Source organism: Cynocephalus volans, chromosome 5 (assembly GCF_027409185.1).
Source record: "Cynocephalus volans isolate mCynVol1 chromosome 5, mCynVol1.pri, whole genome shotgun sequence".
Lineage (NCBI taxonomy): Eukaryota > Metazoa > Chordata > Mammalia > Dermoptera > Cynocephalidae > Cynocephalus > Cynocephalus volans.
The window spans coordinates 148,065,689-148,087,264 of record NC_084464.1 but is presented as its reverse complement, the minus strand read 5'-3'; the positions used below and the strand labels follow the sequence as shown (position 1 = coordinate 148,087,264).

At 38.6% G+C, this 21,576-nt stretch overlaps 1 protein-coding gene across 1 annotated transcript in view; it reads right to left on the bottom strand.

The window, feature by feature from the left end:
- The window catches only part of UST (uronyl 2-sulfotransferase), a 276,233-nt gene that overhangs the window by 107,135 nt on the left and 147,522 nt on the right, over positions 1-21,576 (bottom strand). Inside the window, exon 3 of the mRNA XM_063097233.1 lies at positions 8,137-8,292. Within this exon, the coding sequence (XP_062953303.1) occupies positions 8,137-8,292 (156 nt within the window). The remainder of the gene's footprint in view (positions 1-8,136; positions 8,293-21,576) is intronic.

Below are 21,576 nucleotides of genomic sequence, written 5' to 3'. Positions count from 1 at the left end.
CTGGATCTCCCCTTTCATTCAACATCCATTGATCTCTGACTCTGTATCAGGCAACGTACTTCTTGGAGCTGTAGATATAGAGATAACGGCTTTGGTTCTTGCTGTTAGGAAGTTCCGAGTCTTGTGGATGAGGGACCAGGAGGCAGGTACAATCGTGTGATAACCACCGTGGGGTAGAAGGCACATAGATGAGGTACTTCTCCCTACTTGCAGATGGAGATGTAATGCTTCCCCAAGGGACTGTTTCCCAGTGGTCTGGAAGGGCCCATAGGAGTTAGCCAGTAAATAAAGGGATTCGAGGCACTGCAGCAGATGCAAAGGCAAAAACATAAAATGACCTGGGTATTAAGAAACTGCAGGAGTTCAGTGTGCCGGGGGCTGGGTATGGGACCAGCAAGGTAGTAGGGGAGACTAGAGTGTTAGGTAGGAGCTGGATAATAGAGGGCACTGCAGGACATGTGAGCAATCTCAACATTTATCCTGCGGGCAATTGCTAGCCAGAAAAGATGTTTTGGTTTTCTTTTTTCCCCCCAGATCTGAGGGCAGGATGGAGAATGTGAAGTAGAAGGGTAAGAATTAGAGACAGAAAGCTCAGCTAGGAAGACTGGGTGATAATCCCAACAGGAAACATGAGGGCATGGGCTGAGACAGTGGTTCTCAGGGTGGGCCCCAGACCACCAGCAGCAGCAGCATTACCTGGGACATGTTAGAAACGCAGATTCTCAAGCCCCACCCCAGACCTACTAAATTAGAAAAAACTCTAGGGGTGAGGCCCAGACATCCATGTTTTAACAAGCCCTCCAGGAGAGAGATGCTAAGGCACAAAAGCATGAGAATAACTCAGGTCAATGTAAGTGGAGAAAGAGGGAGAGGTTTAGGGAGGGCGAAGCTGGTGGAATCGGCTGAACCTCGTGGCCACCTAGAAGTGGTCAAGAGAGCTTCCTTCCCGGATTCCTGGCCGAAACAACAGAACATATGGTGGTATCCATTCACGGAGATGGAAAATGCTAGAAGAGGAACAAATTTGGCTGTAGTAATGGGGGGAAGTGTGTTTGGTTTTGAACATCTTTGGCTAGAAATGATGCAGTCTTCTTTGACCCTTCACAGCATTTTATCTGTGGATTTTTCAGGACGTGCACTTTCTACACTACATTGTAGTAGAGTTTGTTTGTGGGCTAGCTTAGAACTAGCTTGTAAGCTCTGTGAGAGTTGGGGCCAGGCTTTATTTATCCCCTAGAAATCCTAGCCCAGGTACCTGCACTGAACATATTCTCCATAAATGTTTATGGAATGAAGATATCCTTTTTAGAAATATATTTTTGGAGTTAAAAAATGTATGGTTAACAGAAGACAGAATTATTTATCCTTCAGGCAATGAATTGGGCCTCTCTGGGACAGACATTCACTATCCTGGTGCCATGTGGAGTGAACAGTTTTACCTTTATAATATCCAGGACATAACACCAAGCAAACTCCCATTTTCTGAGTGCTTTCTGGGGACTATGCACTGTATCAAGAAGCTCTGTATACACATGATGTTGTGTCATCTTCGCAGGGACCCTGTGAGTTAAGTATTTTTATCCATACTGCACAGGTTAAGAAACTGAGGCACAGAAAGGCCCCATAGATTGCTTAAAGTCTCAACAATACAAAAGGTGGAGTCAGGATTAAAATTCACGTCTGTCAAATCCCCAAGCCCTGTTCTTTATTACTGAGCTGCAATGTACTTATCATTCCCACTGTTGTCTGATCTATACATCACCTTTTAAAATGGGAGGCAGGGTTGGTTAGCACAATGACTCTGGAGAACAAAGACGGCTTATTGGGTATAAATTTTCTAGCTCTCATGTGATGTACTGAAAAATTGAAAGAAAGTTATGACGGGTGGAAAAACATTAAGAAATAATTTTGTAAAAGCATTAAAATACCAGAAAGAACATTTTTGAAACTTCTAGGTGGGAAAACAGAGTATATGCTAACAAGAACAGGAATGAACTTGAAATACTAAAAATAAATAAATAAGTAATGGAATGTATCCAAAAGAAGAAGTTAAATCACAAATCACAATGCATCTGAGAATGAGATAGAATTGAGGCTAAGGAAAATAAAGGTGAGAATCAACCAGACAGAATTTATAGTGCAGAGGATGTGCCAGGAAGTAGTTTCTAATTTTCACTTTCAATCTAACTGGCCAGGATGGTAGAGCAGAAGACCCTTAACCTGTAGTTCTGCAAACACAGGAGAGGACCACGTTCCTGACTTCTGTAGGAAGTGCTCATCAGCAGTAATGGTATCCAACCCTCTCTGGATCTGAATTCTTATGTCACTCATGAACAACCGGATCCCCTAGAATTTTGCAAAGCATCTTAAATGGAAGGCCATGTTTCTAACACATCGAAACAAAATAAGGAATAGCTGAGAGGAGAACTCCTTGGCCCTTTAATCTCAGGAGCTGGGAGGATAGCTGGAGGCTCAGGTTGCGTCTCCCTCTTCCTGGAGTATAGGGAAGCTCTTCTAGCAGGAGTCAGGACCATCTTCCTACCTGTAGCTAAGGCTATGCAGGTGGTGCAACACATGCCTGCAATGAAGAAAAATTCCACCAGGGGGAGCAATGACATGAGCCAGGCAAGGAGAATGGGCCTGAACTGTAGAGAAAATCAATCTCATGGCTTCAATTGGAAGGAGAGAAACATATTTTATTCTTCTAGGCCTTGTTGCTTCTTCCTTGCTTTTTTTTTCTTTTTCCTTCCACCAAGTTTCCATTAATGGATTCAGTTTTTGTTTGTAGGACTCCAAGACAAGACCCTGTTTGCAGAGCTGGGTAGACTAATACCCATGCACGGAGACGGACGAGGGTCATCTTTCTGGTTTGATTCAAGGTCCAGTTGGTGCTCATGCCTGTGGATACCGTCCCTCCTCCCATAAAGTCAGGGAGCTCTGAGGGTCCTTCTACGAAAGGCTTTTCCAGAACATTCTAAGAAAGGGTGAGGTTCCTGGGATAAACGTGCAGGCTCCAGAGGAGACACCACTTAATAAAACTTAAAACTTAATAGTAGCCTGTCCTGGTATGACTGGTGGGAGGGAGACATGGCACTGTCTTCAGAGACCTGAGAGATTTGCAGGTGACAGGAATTTTCCTTGCTTAGTGAAGGATTCATTTTAATAAAAGGATAACTTTTCTAACAATTAGAGCCTTTTATGCAATAATTCTTCACTAAAGTGGTGCATGAGAATCTCCTTGGAGTTTTTTTTACCCCAAAGAGACAAATACCTAGGTTCTACCCATACGAAACTAACTCTGTATTTTGCAGTGGAATCTGGAAGCAAATATTGTGAAAAAGCTCCCCAGCAGATTTTGATGCCCTTCACATTTAAGAATCACTTTTTCAGTGGCTCCCCACTGTCTACTGAATAAAGTTCCAGCTTTTAAGTTGAGCATTCAAAGTTCTCCAGGATTTGACTCCAGGTCGCTTTCAAGTCTATTCTTCCACATTCTTCTTGATTTATATTACATGTGAGTTAGTTTCCCATACACACATTCCTCCCTAAAAAATGGGGTGATGATACCTTCCTGATAACGATGCTTCGAGGATTACAAATAAGTTGCTCAAACATCGAGTGCGGTGGCTGGTGCTCAATATACAGCATTAATAGTAGGTCCTTAATAAATGTCCATCAAAATGAATGAACAAACACCAGAGAAATCTGCGTCAAAAATGAATAAGTGAACCTTCTCGATTAAACAGAAGCCAGATGACCATGCAGTAGGGAAGCCTCAGAGTTAGGTGAGACTTTCTGTGTTTTTTTTATAGTCACCTTTCATACTTGGAATCTGCAGTGGGCAAGAGCAATGGGACGAGGAACTTTGAAACATTGTAAAGGAATACTGGTTTTTCCAAGAGGCTGAAGTCATCTAAAGCGTATGGGCACAGGACTGCTGTCTCCCCCACCCTTTGAATACCCTTCAATGTTATGATCATTGGAATAGCTGTTGAACAGAGTCAGAGCAGAAGTTCACAGTGAAATAGCAGCCTGTCCTGGCATGGCTGGTGGAAGGGTGTACCTGAGTCCAGTACTTCCCAAACCACGAAGTAGAGTTCTGTGGGTCACAAACACTCACGAAGAGTCCCCTAACCAACAAAGACTGGGAAACACAAGGTGAAACCTAGATAAAAACAAAATTAAAAACAAAGAATCTGTTTAATTCTCAGGGTCTTTAAAATGCAAATAATCACGAATCTCCTAGAGGGGGACTAAGAGCACAGCATCTCCCAAATTTATTGAACCATGGTATTTTCTCTTTTTCATTGTCTTAGAAACTAAGATTCTTGGAAACATGCATAGGAAAATGCTGACATGATGGGTTTGACAGGGCTTCTTAACCCTGACTGCATCGTAATTAGAAAAAAAAAAAAAACTTTTCTGGGCTTTGCCCCAGAATCACCAGAAGGACCACTGCAACTTTAGGTTTTAAAAGGCCCTGCTGGAGATTCTGTTGTACCGCCAGAGAGGATAACCACCGCATTACGTGAATGGCTTTTGGCTTCAGGAGGGCCTAGGTTCAAGGCCAGGTGCCACAGATAATCATATTATATTTGGAAAGTGACAATCTGGTTGTCTTGGTTTTCTCATACACAAAATAGGGAATCATACCCACATGCTGGTATGTTTTTAGGCCCAAAAGAGTTAAATTAAATAATGAAGGAAAAGAACTAGCTCGTAATAGGTGCTGTTTCCAATTTGTAATCCTCGGTTTCAGTATAAATAGAAAGAGTAAAATTATTTGCTTTCTCAATCTTTTATTAGGCTCATATGCCAACAACTTTTGCCCTTCTCCAATAAGGATGAAATAATTGTGGATTCTTATGTCTGTGGTATGCCTGTGTCACAGTGACCTTTACTGTACTTCAGCAATGTTCTGAAAGATAGTGTCAGACCATTAACACTAATGGTTATGAAGTTTTTTTGGCAATCGCACCCTATGTCTTCTGGGAAAAGTGTCCCTATCTTTCAAAAACTGCATACAATCTCCATTTTCCAAGAGATCATATAAGTTAGCCCAAGAAACTGAAATCTAGTTCAGAGCATAAACGAAATGATGTCATCAGGGGCTTGCATGGTACGCCATGCACAGCAGCTGTCCGCTGTCTTCTGTTGAGGCATTTTCCAAAATATAAACTTCAAAGGTGTTTCTATTTCTATAAGGGCAGATGTAATGGGACTTTTACAGGCATTCTAACATTTGGTGTCTTCACGCTCTCTTTCCTTTTTAGTAATCCCTTTGGTGTCTTGTTTCATTAAATAGATTTTTGAAATTTAGGACTGTGAGTGTGCATGTGTGTGCATGCATGCGTGCGTGCATGGGTGTGTGTGTGTGATGACAGCTACCCTCCAGGGAGAAAGGTATGTGTGAATTTGACGCTCGCCTAGAGAAGTGGCTTTGTGCATGAATGAAATGGTATAGATAATTCCAGTCTTATACATGACTGCTATTCTAAAGTTCATTTGTAAGTCAGTAGTTTGGAACTTGGAACCCATTTTCTCATAGAGAAATAATGTTCTACAGGATGGATAGAGTCCAGCCCACAAGAGCCTGTTTAACTCCTACTGCACCTGAAGCAGAATTGTTATTAACTCTAGAGAACAATGTTTCCATGGCAACACGTTTTCAGAGTTGTACTGTTTAAGGGTGAGAACCACCAACTATAAAATTTTAACTAGTCTCCTAAATCATTTCCCCCTTATTCCTTTAATATATTACCAAGAAGAGGAGCTATTTATACCATGGATTATTTCTTGAATATATTAAGTTAAAATAATAATATTTTTTCTCTGCTTGTTTTATGCACTTTGAAACTTTAGCAAAAGGGATACACAGAACAAAGAAAAGAGTTTCTCTAAACATTGCTGGACTACTTCAAGCATGGCCCCTTGTCATATCATTTCCTGGCTACTGTCTCTGCATGCCAGAGCAAATGAGGGGCTGCAGAGTGGTGATGGTCACTGTCGTTACATTTGTTTTTACATCAAAATTGTGTGTTTGTTTTTCTACCTTATCTACCTTTGCCTTAGGTTTACAAACTTGCTTTATAATTTAATAGGAATCTGTAATAACTAAGTAATGATATATATTCTAGGTCACACTGACCACAGGAATCAGATGTTTCGACTACACAATACACAGATGATGCTAGAAGTTGTATAAATATATCACAGAATCACAGGACTGGAAAGAACCTTAAAAGACTGTCTAGTCTATTCTCTGGCTTCCAGACAAGCCAACCATTCCAAACAGATGAGAGCTAACCTATATTTTACAGGAGAAGGAAGACTTTGTTTTTAACCCTTTCCAGATCTAACAATCTATACACTGTTAATAAATTATTGTTAATTTTTAATCTAAATTATTCCATTCACAGTTACAATTGTATTTTACTTTCTCTTGTTTGCTCCTCATAGGAAACAAAGTAGGTTTATCAATGTGAAATCCCAAAGCATGATTAAATATTATGTTTTTTGTTCTCTCTTCTAGGACAATGCTGAACATCCCAGTGTCTAATCCTGTAGTTATCTCTGTCCTGCTCTGTCCAGGCTGTTTGCACCCTGTCTTCAGCAGTAGAAACTAAAATCTAGTTTCATCTGAGAGCTGAGCATAGTTTCCACACATAGGAATATTTAAATATAATCTGATAAGCAGGCACTAAGACTTAGAATCAAAGCAAAACCAAATTTAATAATTATAATAAAATTACAATAACACAGGCAACTTATTTGTAGTTATTTTCTTTCAGGTGGTTAAAAGGGCATAACCCATCCAGTCATATTAGCTTTTCCCTCAAGCAAGGAAATCAAAGAGAATCGACTCCTATTAAACAAAGTTATGCATAAAATGTGATATCATTAAATGTCACCAAATATAATTTTTTCTTTGGAGAGGCTACTATTAAACTGTAACCTCAAAATATTTTTTGCTGGTTGATGATGATGATTAACTATTGGTACTGGTAATGACTATTTAAACTTGCTACTTCGAGACTCTTTAATGGAAGTTTTCAAAGGAACTGGCATTTTGATCTTTATATTATGGAAGACACTAAACAAAACTGGCTTTAGGACAAGTCCTGTTGGCTGTATTACTGTCCTAACAGTCCCAGTTTCCCTCAAGATGGAAGAGAAAGATGGGATTAGCAAATTAGGAATGAGATTCACTCCGGAGGTTCTGAATGTCTCAAAGGTGAGGATTATGTCCAAAAGAAATGAACCTGGGTGGAAATTTTCATAATTATGATCTCAATCTGATAGGAAGCCACATGCCTTGTTAATTCCCCCACTGTACCACTCACTGGGTGGGTGCTCACCCTAAGTATCTAAGAGGACAGAAGCAACGTCTGGAGACCAGGCTGAGAAACTTGACCCTGTAAAATGACCATGAGAACACGATGTCTAACTTTTCTACATTAGCGAAGCACCTCCACCGAGACTATTGCCCCTACCTCTGTGCAGGTTTACAAAGGGCAGCACCCCTACCTTGCCACCAGCATGTCCACTTGTACGGCTCTGCTATCTTAGGGCAATATTGATCCTGAGAAGGGGGTAATTATTTTTTTTTTAACCACTGAATACTCCAGGTGGTGCTCTTGAAGCCTCACATCCTCTGAGCTTACCATAGCAGAAAGCTCACATGTCCCATCAATCAACTGTATTCCTGGCCCAAAGAGGGTTTTCTCTTTACCATGGCTGTAAAGATTTAGGACACTGGTGAAAAAACGCAGAAGAAGAAACATTAAAAGAAAATGGTCTCATTTTGGCTGTGAAGATGTCAGCATTATTTACAGCTCAGAGGTATGACTCTCTGAGATGTCTGTATTGCTAATTTTACCTAAATAGACAACGACAAGTGTACATTGTCCTCCATCCGTCTTAATAAAAGTATCCTTTCAGGGGTAATTCATGGTTTACAGAATTCCTGCAGAACCCTGACTTAAATTTCCTTCCACACTCTGGCAGAAATACGGCATGAAATTGAAACTCTGGTATGCATTTGCAGGAACCTGAAGGATGTCCTATAAGGTACCCAGTAATTACACAAGTGAGTTGAAGCAAAATACAACTTAATGATGGGCAAAATCCACTTACTTGCTCATTTTTAGTAAGCCGGGTTTTGTTGTGAATGTCTGATGTGACCAAATTGAATCCGTGTTTCTCTGACAAGATTCTCAGGAGCAAGACCACAGTGCGACTCCCACACTTGCCTACTCTGTTGTATACCACCTGGCTCGGGAAAGGTAGTACCTGCCGGAAGAACGAGAGAGCAACCGTGAAACGCCTGTACCGAAGTACTTACGATTCTCCCCTCAATTTCAGACAATACATGTTTGATAAATCTAAATGAGAAAAATATATACCAGGTTAATGAGAGAACAGAAGTGATGAACTATTATTTATCTTCAAAGTATAACCAGACTGAAATGCTTTTCTTGCTCTCTCTCCATCTGTACTGGTACCAAAGGCTGGTAAAATTTCATGCTTTTCTTGCTCTCTCTCCATCTGTACTGGTACCAAAGGCTGGTAAAATTTCATGCAGTGGGCAAGATTAATTACCAAGCTTCTTTTGTTTCTTCTTAGGAATAAAATATATAAATGCATGCTTTAACGATAATATTTTTTGCAAGTTATTTTTTTATGAGAACAACTTAATTTGTCGAGTTATCAAGAAAAAATATGGTAATTTTAAAAATTGAGATATGATTCACATACTATAAAATCCACTCTTTTAAAATATATAATTCAGTGGTTTTTAGTATATTCACAAAGTCTGCAGTGATCACTACTATTTAATTCCAGAACGTTTTCATCACCCCCAAAAGAAATTTCATACCCTTTCCATTTCTGCCACTACTTCCGGCCACTGGAAAACATTTATCCACTTTCTGTCTCTAGGGTTTTGTCTATAGGATTCTGGACATTTCATACAAATGGAATCATAAAATATGTGAACTTCTGTGCCTGGCTTCTTTTACGCAGCATAATGTATTTCCAGGTTCAGCCACGTTGTAGTATGAATCAATACTTCATTCTTTCATATATCACATTGTATGGATATACAGTATTTTGTTTATATATTCACCAGTTGATGCACATTTGGGTTGTTTCCACTTTTGGGCTACTGTGAATGATTCTGTTATGGACATTTGTGTAGAAGTCTTTGTGTGGACATGTGTTTTCAATTCTCTGGGGTATGTAATAGTTCCCCTTATTTAAGGGGGATACATTCCAAACCCCAAGTGGATGCCTAAAACTGGGGATAGTACCGAACCCTATATATGAGTATACTATGTTTTTTCCTATAAAAAAGTTTAACTTATAAATTAGGCACAGTAAGAAATTAATAATAACTAATAAAAAACAACAATGATAACAATATATAATTGTAATAATATACCAATAAAAAGTTATGTAAACGTGATCTCTCAACATACCATAATATATACAGACCTCAGCTGACCACAGGTAACTGAAACCATGGAAAGTGAAACTGAGTATAAGGGGACAACTGTATATCTAGGAGTGGAATTGCTGGATTGTATGGTAACCTTATGTTTAATTTTTGAAGAACTGCCAAACTTTTCAATACAGCTGCACTGTTTTATATTTCCACCAGCAATGTATGAGGATTCCAATATCTCCACATCCTTGCCAACACATTACTGCCTTTTTAAAAAAATTATAGCCATCCTAATGGGTGTGAAAAGGTATCTCATTGTGTTTTAATTTGCATTTCCCCTATGACTAATAATATTCAGCATTTTTTCATGTGCTTATTGGCCATTTGTATATTTTCTTTGAAGAAATGTTTATACAAATCATTTGCCTATTTTAAAATTGTCTTTTTACTGTTGAGTTTTAAGAGTTCTATATACAGATGCTCCTTGACTTATGATGCAGTTATGTCTCAATAAACTCATAGTAAGTTGAAAATACTCTAAGTCAAAAATGCATTTAATACACCTAACCTACTGAACATCATAGCTTACTTAGCCTAGCCTACCTTAAATATGCTCAGAACACTTACATTAGCCTAAAGTTGAGCAAAAACAGATACCACAAAGCCTGTTTTATAATAGCACTTTGAATATCTCTTGTAATTTATTGAATACTGTACATTACATCAAAATTGTGATGGTTTCACACCATGGTATAGTTGAAAAATTGTTAAGTTGAACCATCATAAGTCAGGGAATGTCTGTATATTATGGATTTGCAAATACATGATTTGCAAATATTTTCTCCCATTATGTGAGTTGTCTTTCCACTTTGTTGTATCCTTTAAAGCACAAAAGTTTTAAATTTTGACAAAGACCAATTTATCTAATTTTTTTAGTTGTTTTTCCTTTTGATGGTATAGCTAAGAAATCATTGTTTAATCCAAGATTATGAAGATATACACCTATGTTTTCTCCTAAGTGTTTTATAGCTTTAGATTTTTTATCCATTTTTAGTTAATTTTGTGTATGGTGTGAGCTAGATGTCTAACTTCATTCTTTTCCATGTGGATATCCAAATGCTCCAGCACTGTTTGTTGAAAAGACTATTCTTTCTCCATTTTATTGTCTGGCACCCTCGTCAAAAATCCATTAACCGTAAATGTACAGGTTTATTTCTGGACTTCCAATTCTATTTCACTGATCTATATGTTTATCCTCATGCCAGTATCATAGAGTCTTGACTATTATAGCTTTGTTATAAGTTTTGAAATTGGGAAGGATGAGTTCTCCCAACTTTGTCCTTTTTCAAGATTGCTCTGGCTATTCTCAGTCCCTTGCATTTCCTTATGAATTTTAGGATCAGCTTGCCAATACCTTGCAAAAAAGGCAGTTGAGATTTTTTTACAAGGATTGCATTGAATCTACAGATCAATTTGGAGACTATTGTCACCTTAACAATATTAAGTCTTTCAATCCATGAACATGGGATGTCTTTCTACTTCTTTAATTCTCCTTTGATTTTTTTCATCAATGTGTTGTAGTTTTCAGTGTACAAGCCTTATACTCCTTTTGTTGAATTTATTCTTTTTGATGCCATTACAAATGGAATTGTTTTCTTAATTTCAATTTGGACTGATTGTTAACTGACAGATATAGAACTGACTTTTCTATATTGTTCTTATATTCTGAAGTCTTGCTGAACTCATTTATTAGCTCTAATAGTTTTTTGTGTAGTTTCTTTAGGATTTTCTATATACAAGATCATGTCATCTGCAAACAGAGATAGTTTTACTTCCTTTCCAATATGGATGCCTATTATTTCTTCTTCTTTTCTAATTGCTCAGTGACAATGATTTTGATATACTGAGAAACTATTGTGAAAAGTATCTATGATTAAATATTTATATCCCCAATATATTATTTTCACTTTGAATGCTCAGCAGTGACCAACAACTGACAAATGATAATCAAAGGAATCCTTCACTCAGCACATAGCCATAACAGAAGGTCATAAAAAGGCCCAAAGCTAAAGAATACAATATACTATAAAAACATAAATATACCCCAAACTTGCCTATAGTATGCCATTTGAAATTTTGCCTTTTTAATTATAGATTAACTTATTTTTCTGAAATATCTCATGTGCAGAGTAGCATTCAAAAGTTTGGAGCTTAAAGGCTAATTGTCATTGCAGTAAGATATCTATACCAATCACTGGACATGTACCATTTTTATATAATCCTTCCTTATATTTTTCTTATGAGCAATACTTTGTTTTTTTACGGCCAGTGAGTATCCTCTATTACGAGTCCTCACAGTGCCTTGAATTTGCCTTGTATATAAAGGGCCTTGAAAGACTGATTCTTGGCTGCCATAAGGAATTTAAGGTGCTGTTTAACATTCATTAACACAATGATTCTGCTAAAATGTGAAACCAAGAAAATCTCCAAATATAGCTCATCCTTCTGACCAAATGCTAACAAAAGTCATCGACATAAAAAGATAGTTGTTATAACAGGTCATTTTTACTTATGATTTAGTTAGTGAGTTCCCCAGAAGTCTGTTCTCTGGCAACTACTGTAGAAGTTCAGATATTCAGAGAAATCAATTATGTTTTTAGGTATAAGGTTATGGCCCAGGACGGTTGAACTAGGCTTCATGTTTAATGTAATGATATGAATAGCATTTATAAGTTGGACTATCCATGATAACTGGCTGGGGTATAAACTATTGTTGTGACAAGCTGCCAACATAAACACAAAGTTTAATTTCTCCATAGATGTAAACTGTTCAGTACTACTGGGTACAAAACCAAGCTATCTACCCTACGTAAATCATTGTGCAGTATATGCATGTATTGAAACAACATAGTGTACCCCACAAGTATGTACAAATGTTAAAAATATTTTTTAAAAAAGAAATAAACTGTTCAACAATTGGAATGGATGTATTTTTTTTCCTGTCTTGTTGCACAGCACTGAACGGGAAGGGAGAATTTGTTACACATGTGAGTTACTACATAGGTAAGTGCTTTATTTGTAAGAGCAGGTACATCTTAGAAGATTTCAATGAAGTACTGATGCACTTACCTAGAAAACTTAGCTGAAATCATTTAATTTCTCCTGAATTGCTGGCAGAAGGCTTAGTATCTATCTCATTCTTTTCACTAATAATCAAAGATGCTATTTACGATTAGGTTATTGGTTAATTCATTTTTAAAAAGATGTGAATTTGAAATTTTTATTGGTCTTGTGGTAAGCTCCCAACTAATGGTTATAAATATTCGTTATTTAAAAAGAACACTTGTATAAGTATGAAAATCCCTGCATCATTCCTGTAGTTGTATCTACAATAATAATTGAAAAGAAAGGAGAGTGTAACATCCCTGTTGCAACTCCATTTCTTTTATTTCTCTAAACACTAATATGTACTTACATGATATGAAGAGACAGCTAGGAAATGCAAAGTCTCTGGAATCAATTTTGTGACTTTTAAAGACGCATTATCCATTACCACAAATATAAACCTCTCTCAGATTTAGGGTGGGGCTTTTAAATCATTTTCTAAAAGAACTTATGTAATGCACTGAAAATTGGCAAATTAGACAGCCTAAATCAATGTGCTGATGTTGGATAAGCTATTAAAATGAACAAGTTGATTCACCCTGCACTTGTTAAAACTCTAGATTTGCTTCTGAAGGTCTACTTAAAAATCATCATCATCTTTTATTTGAAGTGTACTTTCTGGGAGAATGCTGAAAAAAGTGACTGATTTTTATAGAGGGCTGACTCTGTCATAGGCTCTGTGCCCTGTAAACTCTTAATCCTTGTTATGCTAAATTAAAGAGCATAATTGTCTTTTACTCTAGCTATGCATTTCTCTAAGAGTCTGAATTATCAAATGGCTTAAGCATCATTAATAGCAACTAAGTGACTCCCCTGTGTGCCCCCTCTTACCCATATAGATTCTCAGAACAAGGGGGTTCGAGGTCCAGAAGCAATTTAGAACAATCCATCCATTTCAATTTCCAACCTCCCAATGTCCCCTCACCCCCATCCTCTGTCATCTCTACCCGAGCCCAATCTTTGTTTGACTTGGCTAGAACTTTCCTTTATGTTATGTCATTTTGTCCTCTCAAAATCCCTGAGGTAGATATTATAATTATTTTTAGATGAGTAAACTGAGGCCCAGAGAGATCACCTGGCATTTTCAAGGTCACAAAGCTAAAAAGTGGCACATAACAACCAAAGTCCAGCTCTCAGCTCTCCTGACCCCGTCATACAATAATACAAATGGTGAAGAGGATTTTCAGTTTGACTTCCGTGGCAGAGATACTATTTCCTTTTTTATGTCTTGCATGTATCCAATCTCACTAAATACGCTATTTTTCAACAGTCAACTATCACAACCATCTTCACCAGCCACAACTCAGCCATTACCCAAGTCCCCGGGATGCTCAAGCAGAACCGACAGGAGCCAGTGAGCCGTGTTCTCCTTCCTGAGGACTCATTCCAGTGAGCTAATGACACTCTAGTGCCCACAGTGTCAGCACAGCTCACGGGAGAAGGTAGCAGATGCACTGCTCCCTTCGTCTCTCTTCCTAATGAATCCCGGGCAGTCACGGCAGACAGCTGCCTGGGATACCGTGGACCACTTCTACTAGGAACAGGAAAAGCAGGAAGCAGTAAGTTACATAGAAAAATATACATGAAATCCTCAATACACTTGGAATGTCTATCAAGAGAAGCAAATGTCCTTAAAAAGTAAACTTAATGACTGTGAAAAGACTTTTAAAGATCTCTTAAGATCGACCTCAAAACCCTCATTTTCTTCAGTACAACTTTGCCAATTGTCAAACAAAGATCTCCATCTCCCCCTTCAATATTCCTATTATCAGTTGCACACAGACTTAGAATATTTACTCCTCCTTTGGGTGCTCTATAGAGAAGTATACACCAAAAGCCCTACCCACCCCTCTCCCCCTAAATGATTCTTCATTCTTGGCAACTATGGTTACACGAATGTTATGTCTGTGGTTTCTATTTTATGGCCAATTTGTAAAAGTGAAGAGGCCTCCAAAATATTTCACGTTATGAATTATATATTTTTATGTTGCCTGCCTTGTGAGTTCTGCAAATGCCACAAATCCCCAGAGCCCAACATGCCTGTGTAGAGCATGCCAAATAAACAGAAGTCTTTCCAAAATCCTGAGCACAACAGTAACTACCACCAGATGACATCCACAAGCTCAATAGCTTATCCCTTGTTTGAAATGGGGAGGGGAGAAAGAAGACTATCTAGGTAAAAAGCAAACTTGGTCTGGATCGAGACTTTCATAATCTATGATTATAGGTCTCTTCTGGGGATTGGTATTGGTGGAAGAATTAACATCAATGCTGCTTTTAAGTCTCTGCAAAATTTTATCTAATATAGTATGTTACAAGCAGTGGTTCCCAAATGGCTGTATATTTGAATTTTTAAAAATGCAGATTTCTGGGCCCCCTTCTAAGACTAACTGAATCAGAAAGTTTAGGGTGAGGGTCAGGAGTCTATCTCTTAAATGCTCCCCAGGGGCCTCTGCTACGGCAATCCTTGAGCCTTCTGAGGGATTAAGGTGGCAGAGTGGCTTGTCTGCATGATTCTGGAAGGGAGTCTGGGCAAAGGGTACTGTTGTATCTTCCATGGGTCTCACAGGTGAGCCGAGGGCCACCCCCCATAGTCCACAGTCATGATTAACCTGATAAGTATGCTCACACTACAGTAAATGTGTACTTACCCAGACTGGTTAGAAAACAGGTATGCTGGTTAACTGAATGTGTAGTTGAAACTGAAATTTATACTAAACACTGTCAAAGCATTAGACCCTTAGCACTGATATTATGCCAAATATGAATTGACCTTCTTTGATGAATAGAATCACACTTTGTGATTTTACAGCACTTCTATTTCATGGCTAATCATACGAAGGATGGAAAAAGGGCTTTGCAAGGCCTGAATGCAGGAACAGTTCTGCTACTCAACGTCCACACAACTTTGAGCAGTTCAGATCCATTCAGCTAATCCTCATATTAAAGTTTCCTAGGACAATGTGGTGCTAAGAGCCAGTCATGTCATACCTTTGAGACTTCCTCATCTGTAAAGTGAAGGATTGGGTTATGACCCAATAAATGATGTTTTCTCCTGAAGCTATTAAATTATTAATTTTGATCTATATTGTTACTGAGATATAAGCTGGAAATGCCTTAACAATTAAAACTAGATTTTACCATGTTTTCTTGTACAATATATTAACAACGAAAAAAAGAAAAAGCTCCAGTAATTTGTGCTGATACATGGGGTTCCAGCTTCACGGGTGGGCACTATTCTGTTTTGAAACCTTTGGCATTTCTGTACTTTGTCCTATTCTTGTTTGGGCTTGTCATGTAATGAATCTACTTTTATCTTTTCTTTTTTCTTTTCCACAGTTTTAATCTCCTCAAGCTCCCTGACATCACCAAAGCCTCCCAGAGCTCGGTAGCGATTCGCACTGGCCTTTGCCCATCAGGCCACCTGAGGTCCTCTGCCTGATGCATCTCTGTTTTCTAATCACCATCATCTCTCCTGCCCCTCGAACTCCCTTCCTCCATTCTAGAGGAGGAAACACACAGGGGTCATTGAAGAATCTTTTCCCTTATTGTTATACCTTCTGAATAGAAAGCTCTTTTTATCCACAACTCTCAAATGACATCCCTGTATTCTAATTATTCATAACCCATCTTTTCCCAGAAGCTGTGCCAAATCTGAACCATAGTCTTTCTCCCTTTCCTCTGCTCCTACCTGAAACAGTTCCATGTCTAATACTATCTATAGAAAAATAAATATAAGGGCTGAGCCCGTGGCGCACTCGGAAGAGTGCGGCGCTGGGAGCACAGCGACGCTCCCACCGCGGGTTTGGATCCTATATAGGAATGGCCAGTGCACTCACTGGCTGAGTGCCGGTCACGAAAAAGACAAAAAAAAAAAAAAAAAAAAAAAAAGAAAGAAAAATAAATATAGACATAAATCCTACATAAGTCCATCCGGGTCTATCATGTGCATGGTAGGCAATTAATAAAGCGTATCTGCCTATTAATAGATAGACTGATGGGGTAAAAAATACTATTAAATGTTGTTTTAGAACCAATGCTGTCATACTTATTATTATAAAGGATGCTCTTTTGGTTGTCTCCTAAGACTATAACGGAAGTTTATCAATTTTTTGTTAACATTCATTATATTTTGAAACCTGTTATTTGTTGTGTTACATGAGGAAAAGTACAGTGAATTAGAAGGCTCCCTGGACTGAAAGTCATGAAACTGACTCTATCACTCCAAACATGCATACACAATTTAGTTTATAGAGACTTTTAAGACTTAAGATTCTACTCTAAAGTTAAGCTTTATTTCTTTATATTTGTCCTATTTTGTTTTAGTTAAGAATTTATACTCTGAGCCCAATCTAAAAACTCATTCATTATAATGCAAATGGAGAAGTTCTGTTTATTGATTGGAGGTTTCATAATTTGTGATAGGTATTGTCAGCATGGGCCAACCATTCAATTTAGAATGGTCTCTTCTGGATGTTGGGGGGAAAAGAGTCAATTATTCTCATTACGAACCCCACGAGGGAAGTCTGCCCTCACTGTAAGTAGCATAAAGGCTGGGGGAACAGCCACACCTGGGTGCCAACACTCCTCTGTCTCACTGAAGCACTGTGTAAAGATTTTAAGACAAAAAGCTCAGATACACTGTTCACTGTGAATCACATTATTAGTTTCCATTTGAAACGCCTTTTCAATTTGAATCAAATTTTAGTTTCTTGAGTGTGAATTTGTAGCAATAAACTTATTCTTGGACTCAAACAATCATTGTTTAAATTCCCTAGCTGAGTTTGAAGTTCTTATAACATAACCCACTATTTAAAATAGTGTGGCAGATTGGTACAGTAACAGCCCCCACCCAGTGACACTCTTTATAACCATGCCCAGTGCAACCTCCTTCCACATGGAAGGAGCCTGGCCACATGACCTACTTTGGCCAATGAGACAGTAAGTACAATGCAAGCAGAGGCTTGGAAAGAGCGTGCATGCTGGGGCTAGCCTCTGGGAGGATAAGAGGCCATGTGGAATATTGAAAGTCCTGTGACCAAGTTCGATAAATAATTATTGAGCTCTTACTGAGTGCTTGTCACTTGATTAGTGGCAAGACATTAATTGATTATTGTGATTATCTGACTGTCTATCTCCAACTAGACTCTAAATTCCATGACTGTAGGGGCCACATCTGCTTTCCTTACTATTGTATCTTTAGTGTCCAGCTCAATGCCTGGCACATAGTGGACAATCAATTAATAGCTGTTGAATGAGTGGATACAGCAAAGGTTAAAGTCCCCTGCCTGGTATGAACTCACATTCTAATAAGGGAACCAACACTGACACTGGCACCACTTGCTCTGATACCCTGTGGTCAGTGCCCCACTCAAGATATGAATTCAATGGCATGAGCGCAGGAGAGTTGATGAACTCAGCCTTGGGAACTTACGGAAGATTCACAGAGAACATGGCATTTGAACCAAGCATTGCTATCTGTAGAAACTGGATAACCTCAAAGAGATAGTCATTCTCCCTTTGCCCAAGTACACCTACCCAATTCTTGCTGATTTGCATTAATATGGAACGTTCTAGCTCTCCATGTTTGATTTAGCTATATAGAATTGGCTTCCTGGCATTTTCATATTTGTGTGTGTGCGTGCATGCGTGCGTGTGTGTGTGTGTGTTGCATGTGTAATATGCAAGGAAAACACACCACACAAAATTCATCAATTCTCTGGGCTGCTGTTGGTGTTGCCCCTCATACCCACTGAGCAAAGAAAGATGGCAGGAAATTGAGAAGCTGCGGCATCTATAAACAACTGGCTTAAACACAGCAAAAGAATTTCCATGACTGCGTTATGTCATATCGCCATACATCAATACAAGGATGCTTTTGTCTGCTGGTCACAGAAAACCCAACCCAATCCTCTCAATAAGGAAAATACATTTTTTTACAAAACAGAAGTCCTTAGGGATGGAGGTTTTAAGATTCCTTCCATTTTTTGTTCTATCTTATCTTGCTCTGTCATCCTACTAGGTCTGCACTGCCCTCAGACTAGCTTTCCTTGCATATCATGATGGCTTCTGCAATTCCAGCTACCATATGCACAATGACAAAGGCCAGGGGAAGAAGAGACTGTCTTTCCTGGGTGCCTCCTTTAAGACCTGAAAATCTTACCTGGAAGGCCCTGAAAAAAATTTTCCCTCATGTTCCCTTGGCCCAGTCTAAACTACCAGTGCACATTTCAAGCAACAATTAGCAAAGCAAATGAGACAACCATGATAGGCTTATATTAATCTGGATTCACCGTTGAGCTGGGGATGGAATTGTCCTCTTAGGGTAAGACTTGAGTGAAGTCAGATTTCTGTTAAAGAGGAGGCGGCTGTGGAAGAATGCATATGGGGTAAGTGACCAATAGGACCTTCTACACCCCAGCACTCAAAGGCCATGTTGTTCTTGATTCTTCAAACACCCATCCATGAAAACCTCCATTCCTCATCTACAGAAAAGGGAGTAAGAGTGCAGGTAGTGTGAACATTCTAAACACATGACAAGTGTCTATTTGATGGTGTGTCCTATATATAAATCCCCAGCTTCCTCCTGCCCTAGGCATGGTTTGCTGATAGCTGGAGAAGAGGAGAGATGAAATACATCCCCCTTCTGCATAAAATGACATTACCCCCTATGTACTGAAATGAGATGGAGAATTAGCAACAAGGTGAACTTGAGCTGGAAGATTAACTCCACACAAGAATTCATAAAGTATTTTTAGCTAGAGATGGTAATAAGATATTTAAATTGCTCTCGGATGAAAATACTGTCATACTGCCTACATGTTGGGGGCTTTTTGCAAGTATGTCTTTTTCATAAATGAATTAACTTTAAACAAATGTGGGGATGGAATCTATACCCAATTCACCAGCATAGATCTCATCATGGAAAGTCCTTTCCCATAGTATCTATAGGCTGGTTTTTATTTGTTTTCATTTGTTACTTGGTGCTAGTAAACAGACTTTTCACAAATCTCCACCAAAATAGATGAATAATCCTATTTCTTACAGGAAACTGTTCTCACATTCAGTACTAAATAAAAGAAATCATTATTTGAAAGATATTTTTATAAAACTGATATGAGATTCTGGTGCAGGGTTCAGCCCATGTCACCCGCTTGTAACAACCTCAGGGGGTTCTGCCATAGCCTCTGTGGTCATGGGAGCCACAGGATGTCAGGACACCCAGAAGAAATGTACTCAGTGGCCTTTAGGATGTGGCTCTCAATTTCACCTTGGAGGAGTGGGCTATGCTGGACCATCCCCAGAAAAAACTCTACAGAGATGTCATGGGGGAAAGCTTTACAAACTTGTCTTCTACAGGAAATAAATGTGATCAGAACATTGAGCATCAGTACAAAAATCACAGCAGAAATCTAAGCAATCATATTGTAAAGAAAGACAGTGAAATTAAAGAAAGTCCTCACAGTGGAGAAACTTTCAGCCAGATTCCAAATCTTAATCTGAACAAGAGAAATCCTCCTGGAGTAAAACCACGTGAATGCAGTTTGTGTGAAAAAGTCTGCACATGTCATTCATTTGTTAACAGGCACATCCCGTCTCACACTGGACACAAAGCAAATGAGAATCATGAATATGGAGAGAAACTACACAAACACCAGCAATGTGGGAAAGCCCTCAGTTACCTCCACTCTTATCAAATTCATGAAAGGACTCACACTGGAGAGAAACCCTAAGACTGTAAGGAATGTGGGAAAGCATTCATTTCTCTAGCATGTGTTTGGAGGCACATGGTAACACACACTGGAGATGGACCTTATAAATGTAAGGTATGCAGTGACAGCTTTGACTGTCTCAGTGCATTTCAAAGTCATGAAAGGACTTACACTGGAGAGAAACCCTACAAATGTAAACAATGTGGTAAAGCCTTTAGTTATCCCAGTTCTATTCAAAAACACGAAAGAACTTGCCGGAGAGAAACTTTATGAATGAATGTAAGAAGTGTGGGAAGATTTCACTTCTCTCTCAAGCCTTCAAAGACACATGATAACACACACTGGAGATGGGCCTTACAAATGGAAGGTATGTGGGAAAGCTTTTGGCTGTCCCAGTTCATTTTGAATTCATGGAAGAACTCATGATGGAGAAAAACCCTATGAACGTAAACAGTGTGTTAAAGCCTTTGGGAGGTCCGGTTACTTTTGAATACGTGAAAGAACTCACACTGCAGAGAAACCTTATGAATGTAAGGAAAGTGGGAAAGCCTTCACTTGTTCCAGTTCCTTTCAAAAGCATAAAAAAACTAATCGAGGATAAAAATGCTAAACAAGGAATGTGGAAAAGCCTTCAGTTGACCCTTAGATGGACAAAAACATGTACGAATGCACACTGGATTGAAACTTAATTAGTTTTCAAAATACAGGAAAGTTTAAAAATTTAACAAATACTTTATAAGTCATGTGAAAATTCACCCTGCAGTGAAATCCTATAAATGACAGTAATACAGAAAATCTCATGGCAATTAATTCATGTATAATACTCTAAAAAATTTACAACATGAAAGAAATATAGTGAAATTTATAAATTAAAAAAAAAACTTATGAATATTTGCTATCCCTCAGGATTTCGCTATCTGATAGAAAGAGGCATGAGGAAGACAATTCACAGAGCAACAATTGTCTTTATAAGATAGAGAGACCCCATTGGATGGATGTAAAATTTCCAGTTTCTCCCATGCTTGTCAAGGAGTTGGGCCTAACTAATCAATAAGAAAATCCTTGCTGGTAGTGTATACACTAAGACAGATCAGTGCGATAAGATGAAGGAAATAAAGTTGGAAATGAAGGGAAGAGTCACAAATTTAAGAGTCTACTGCTAATTTCTGACTGCAGTTGCCCCAGACAGTGGAGTAAAAAAATCCTTGTAACAGAATGACCACCCACCCAGCCAGAGTCTCGGTTAGACCACTG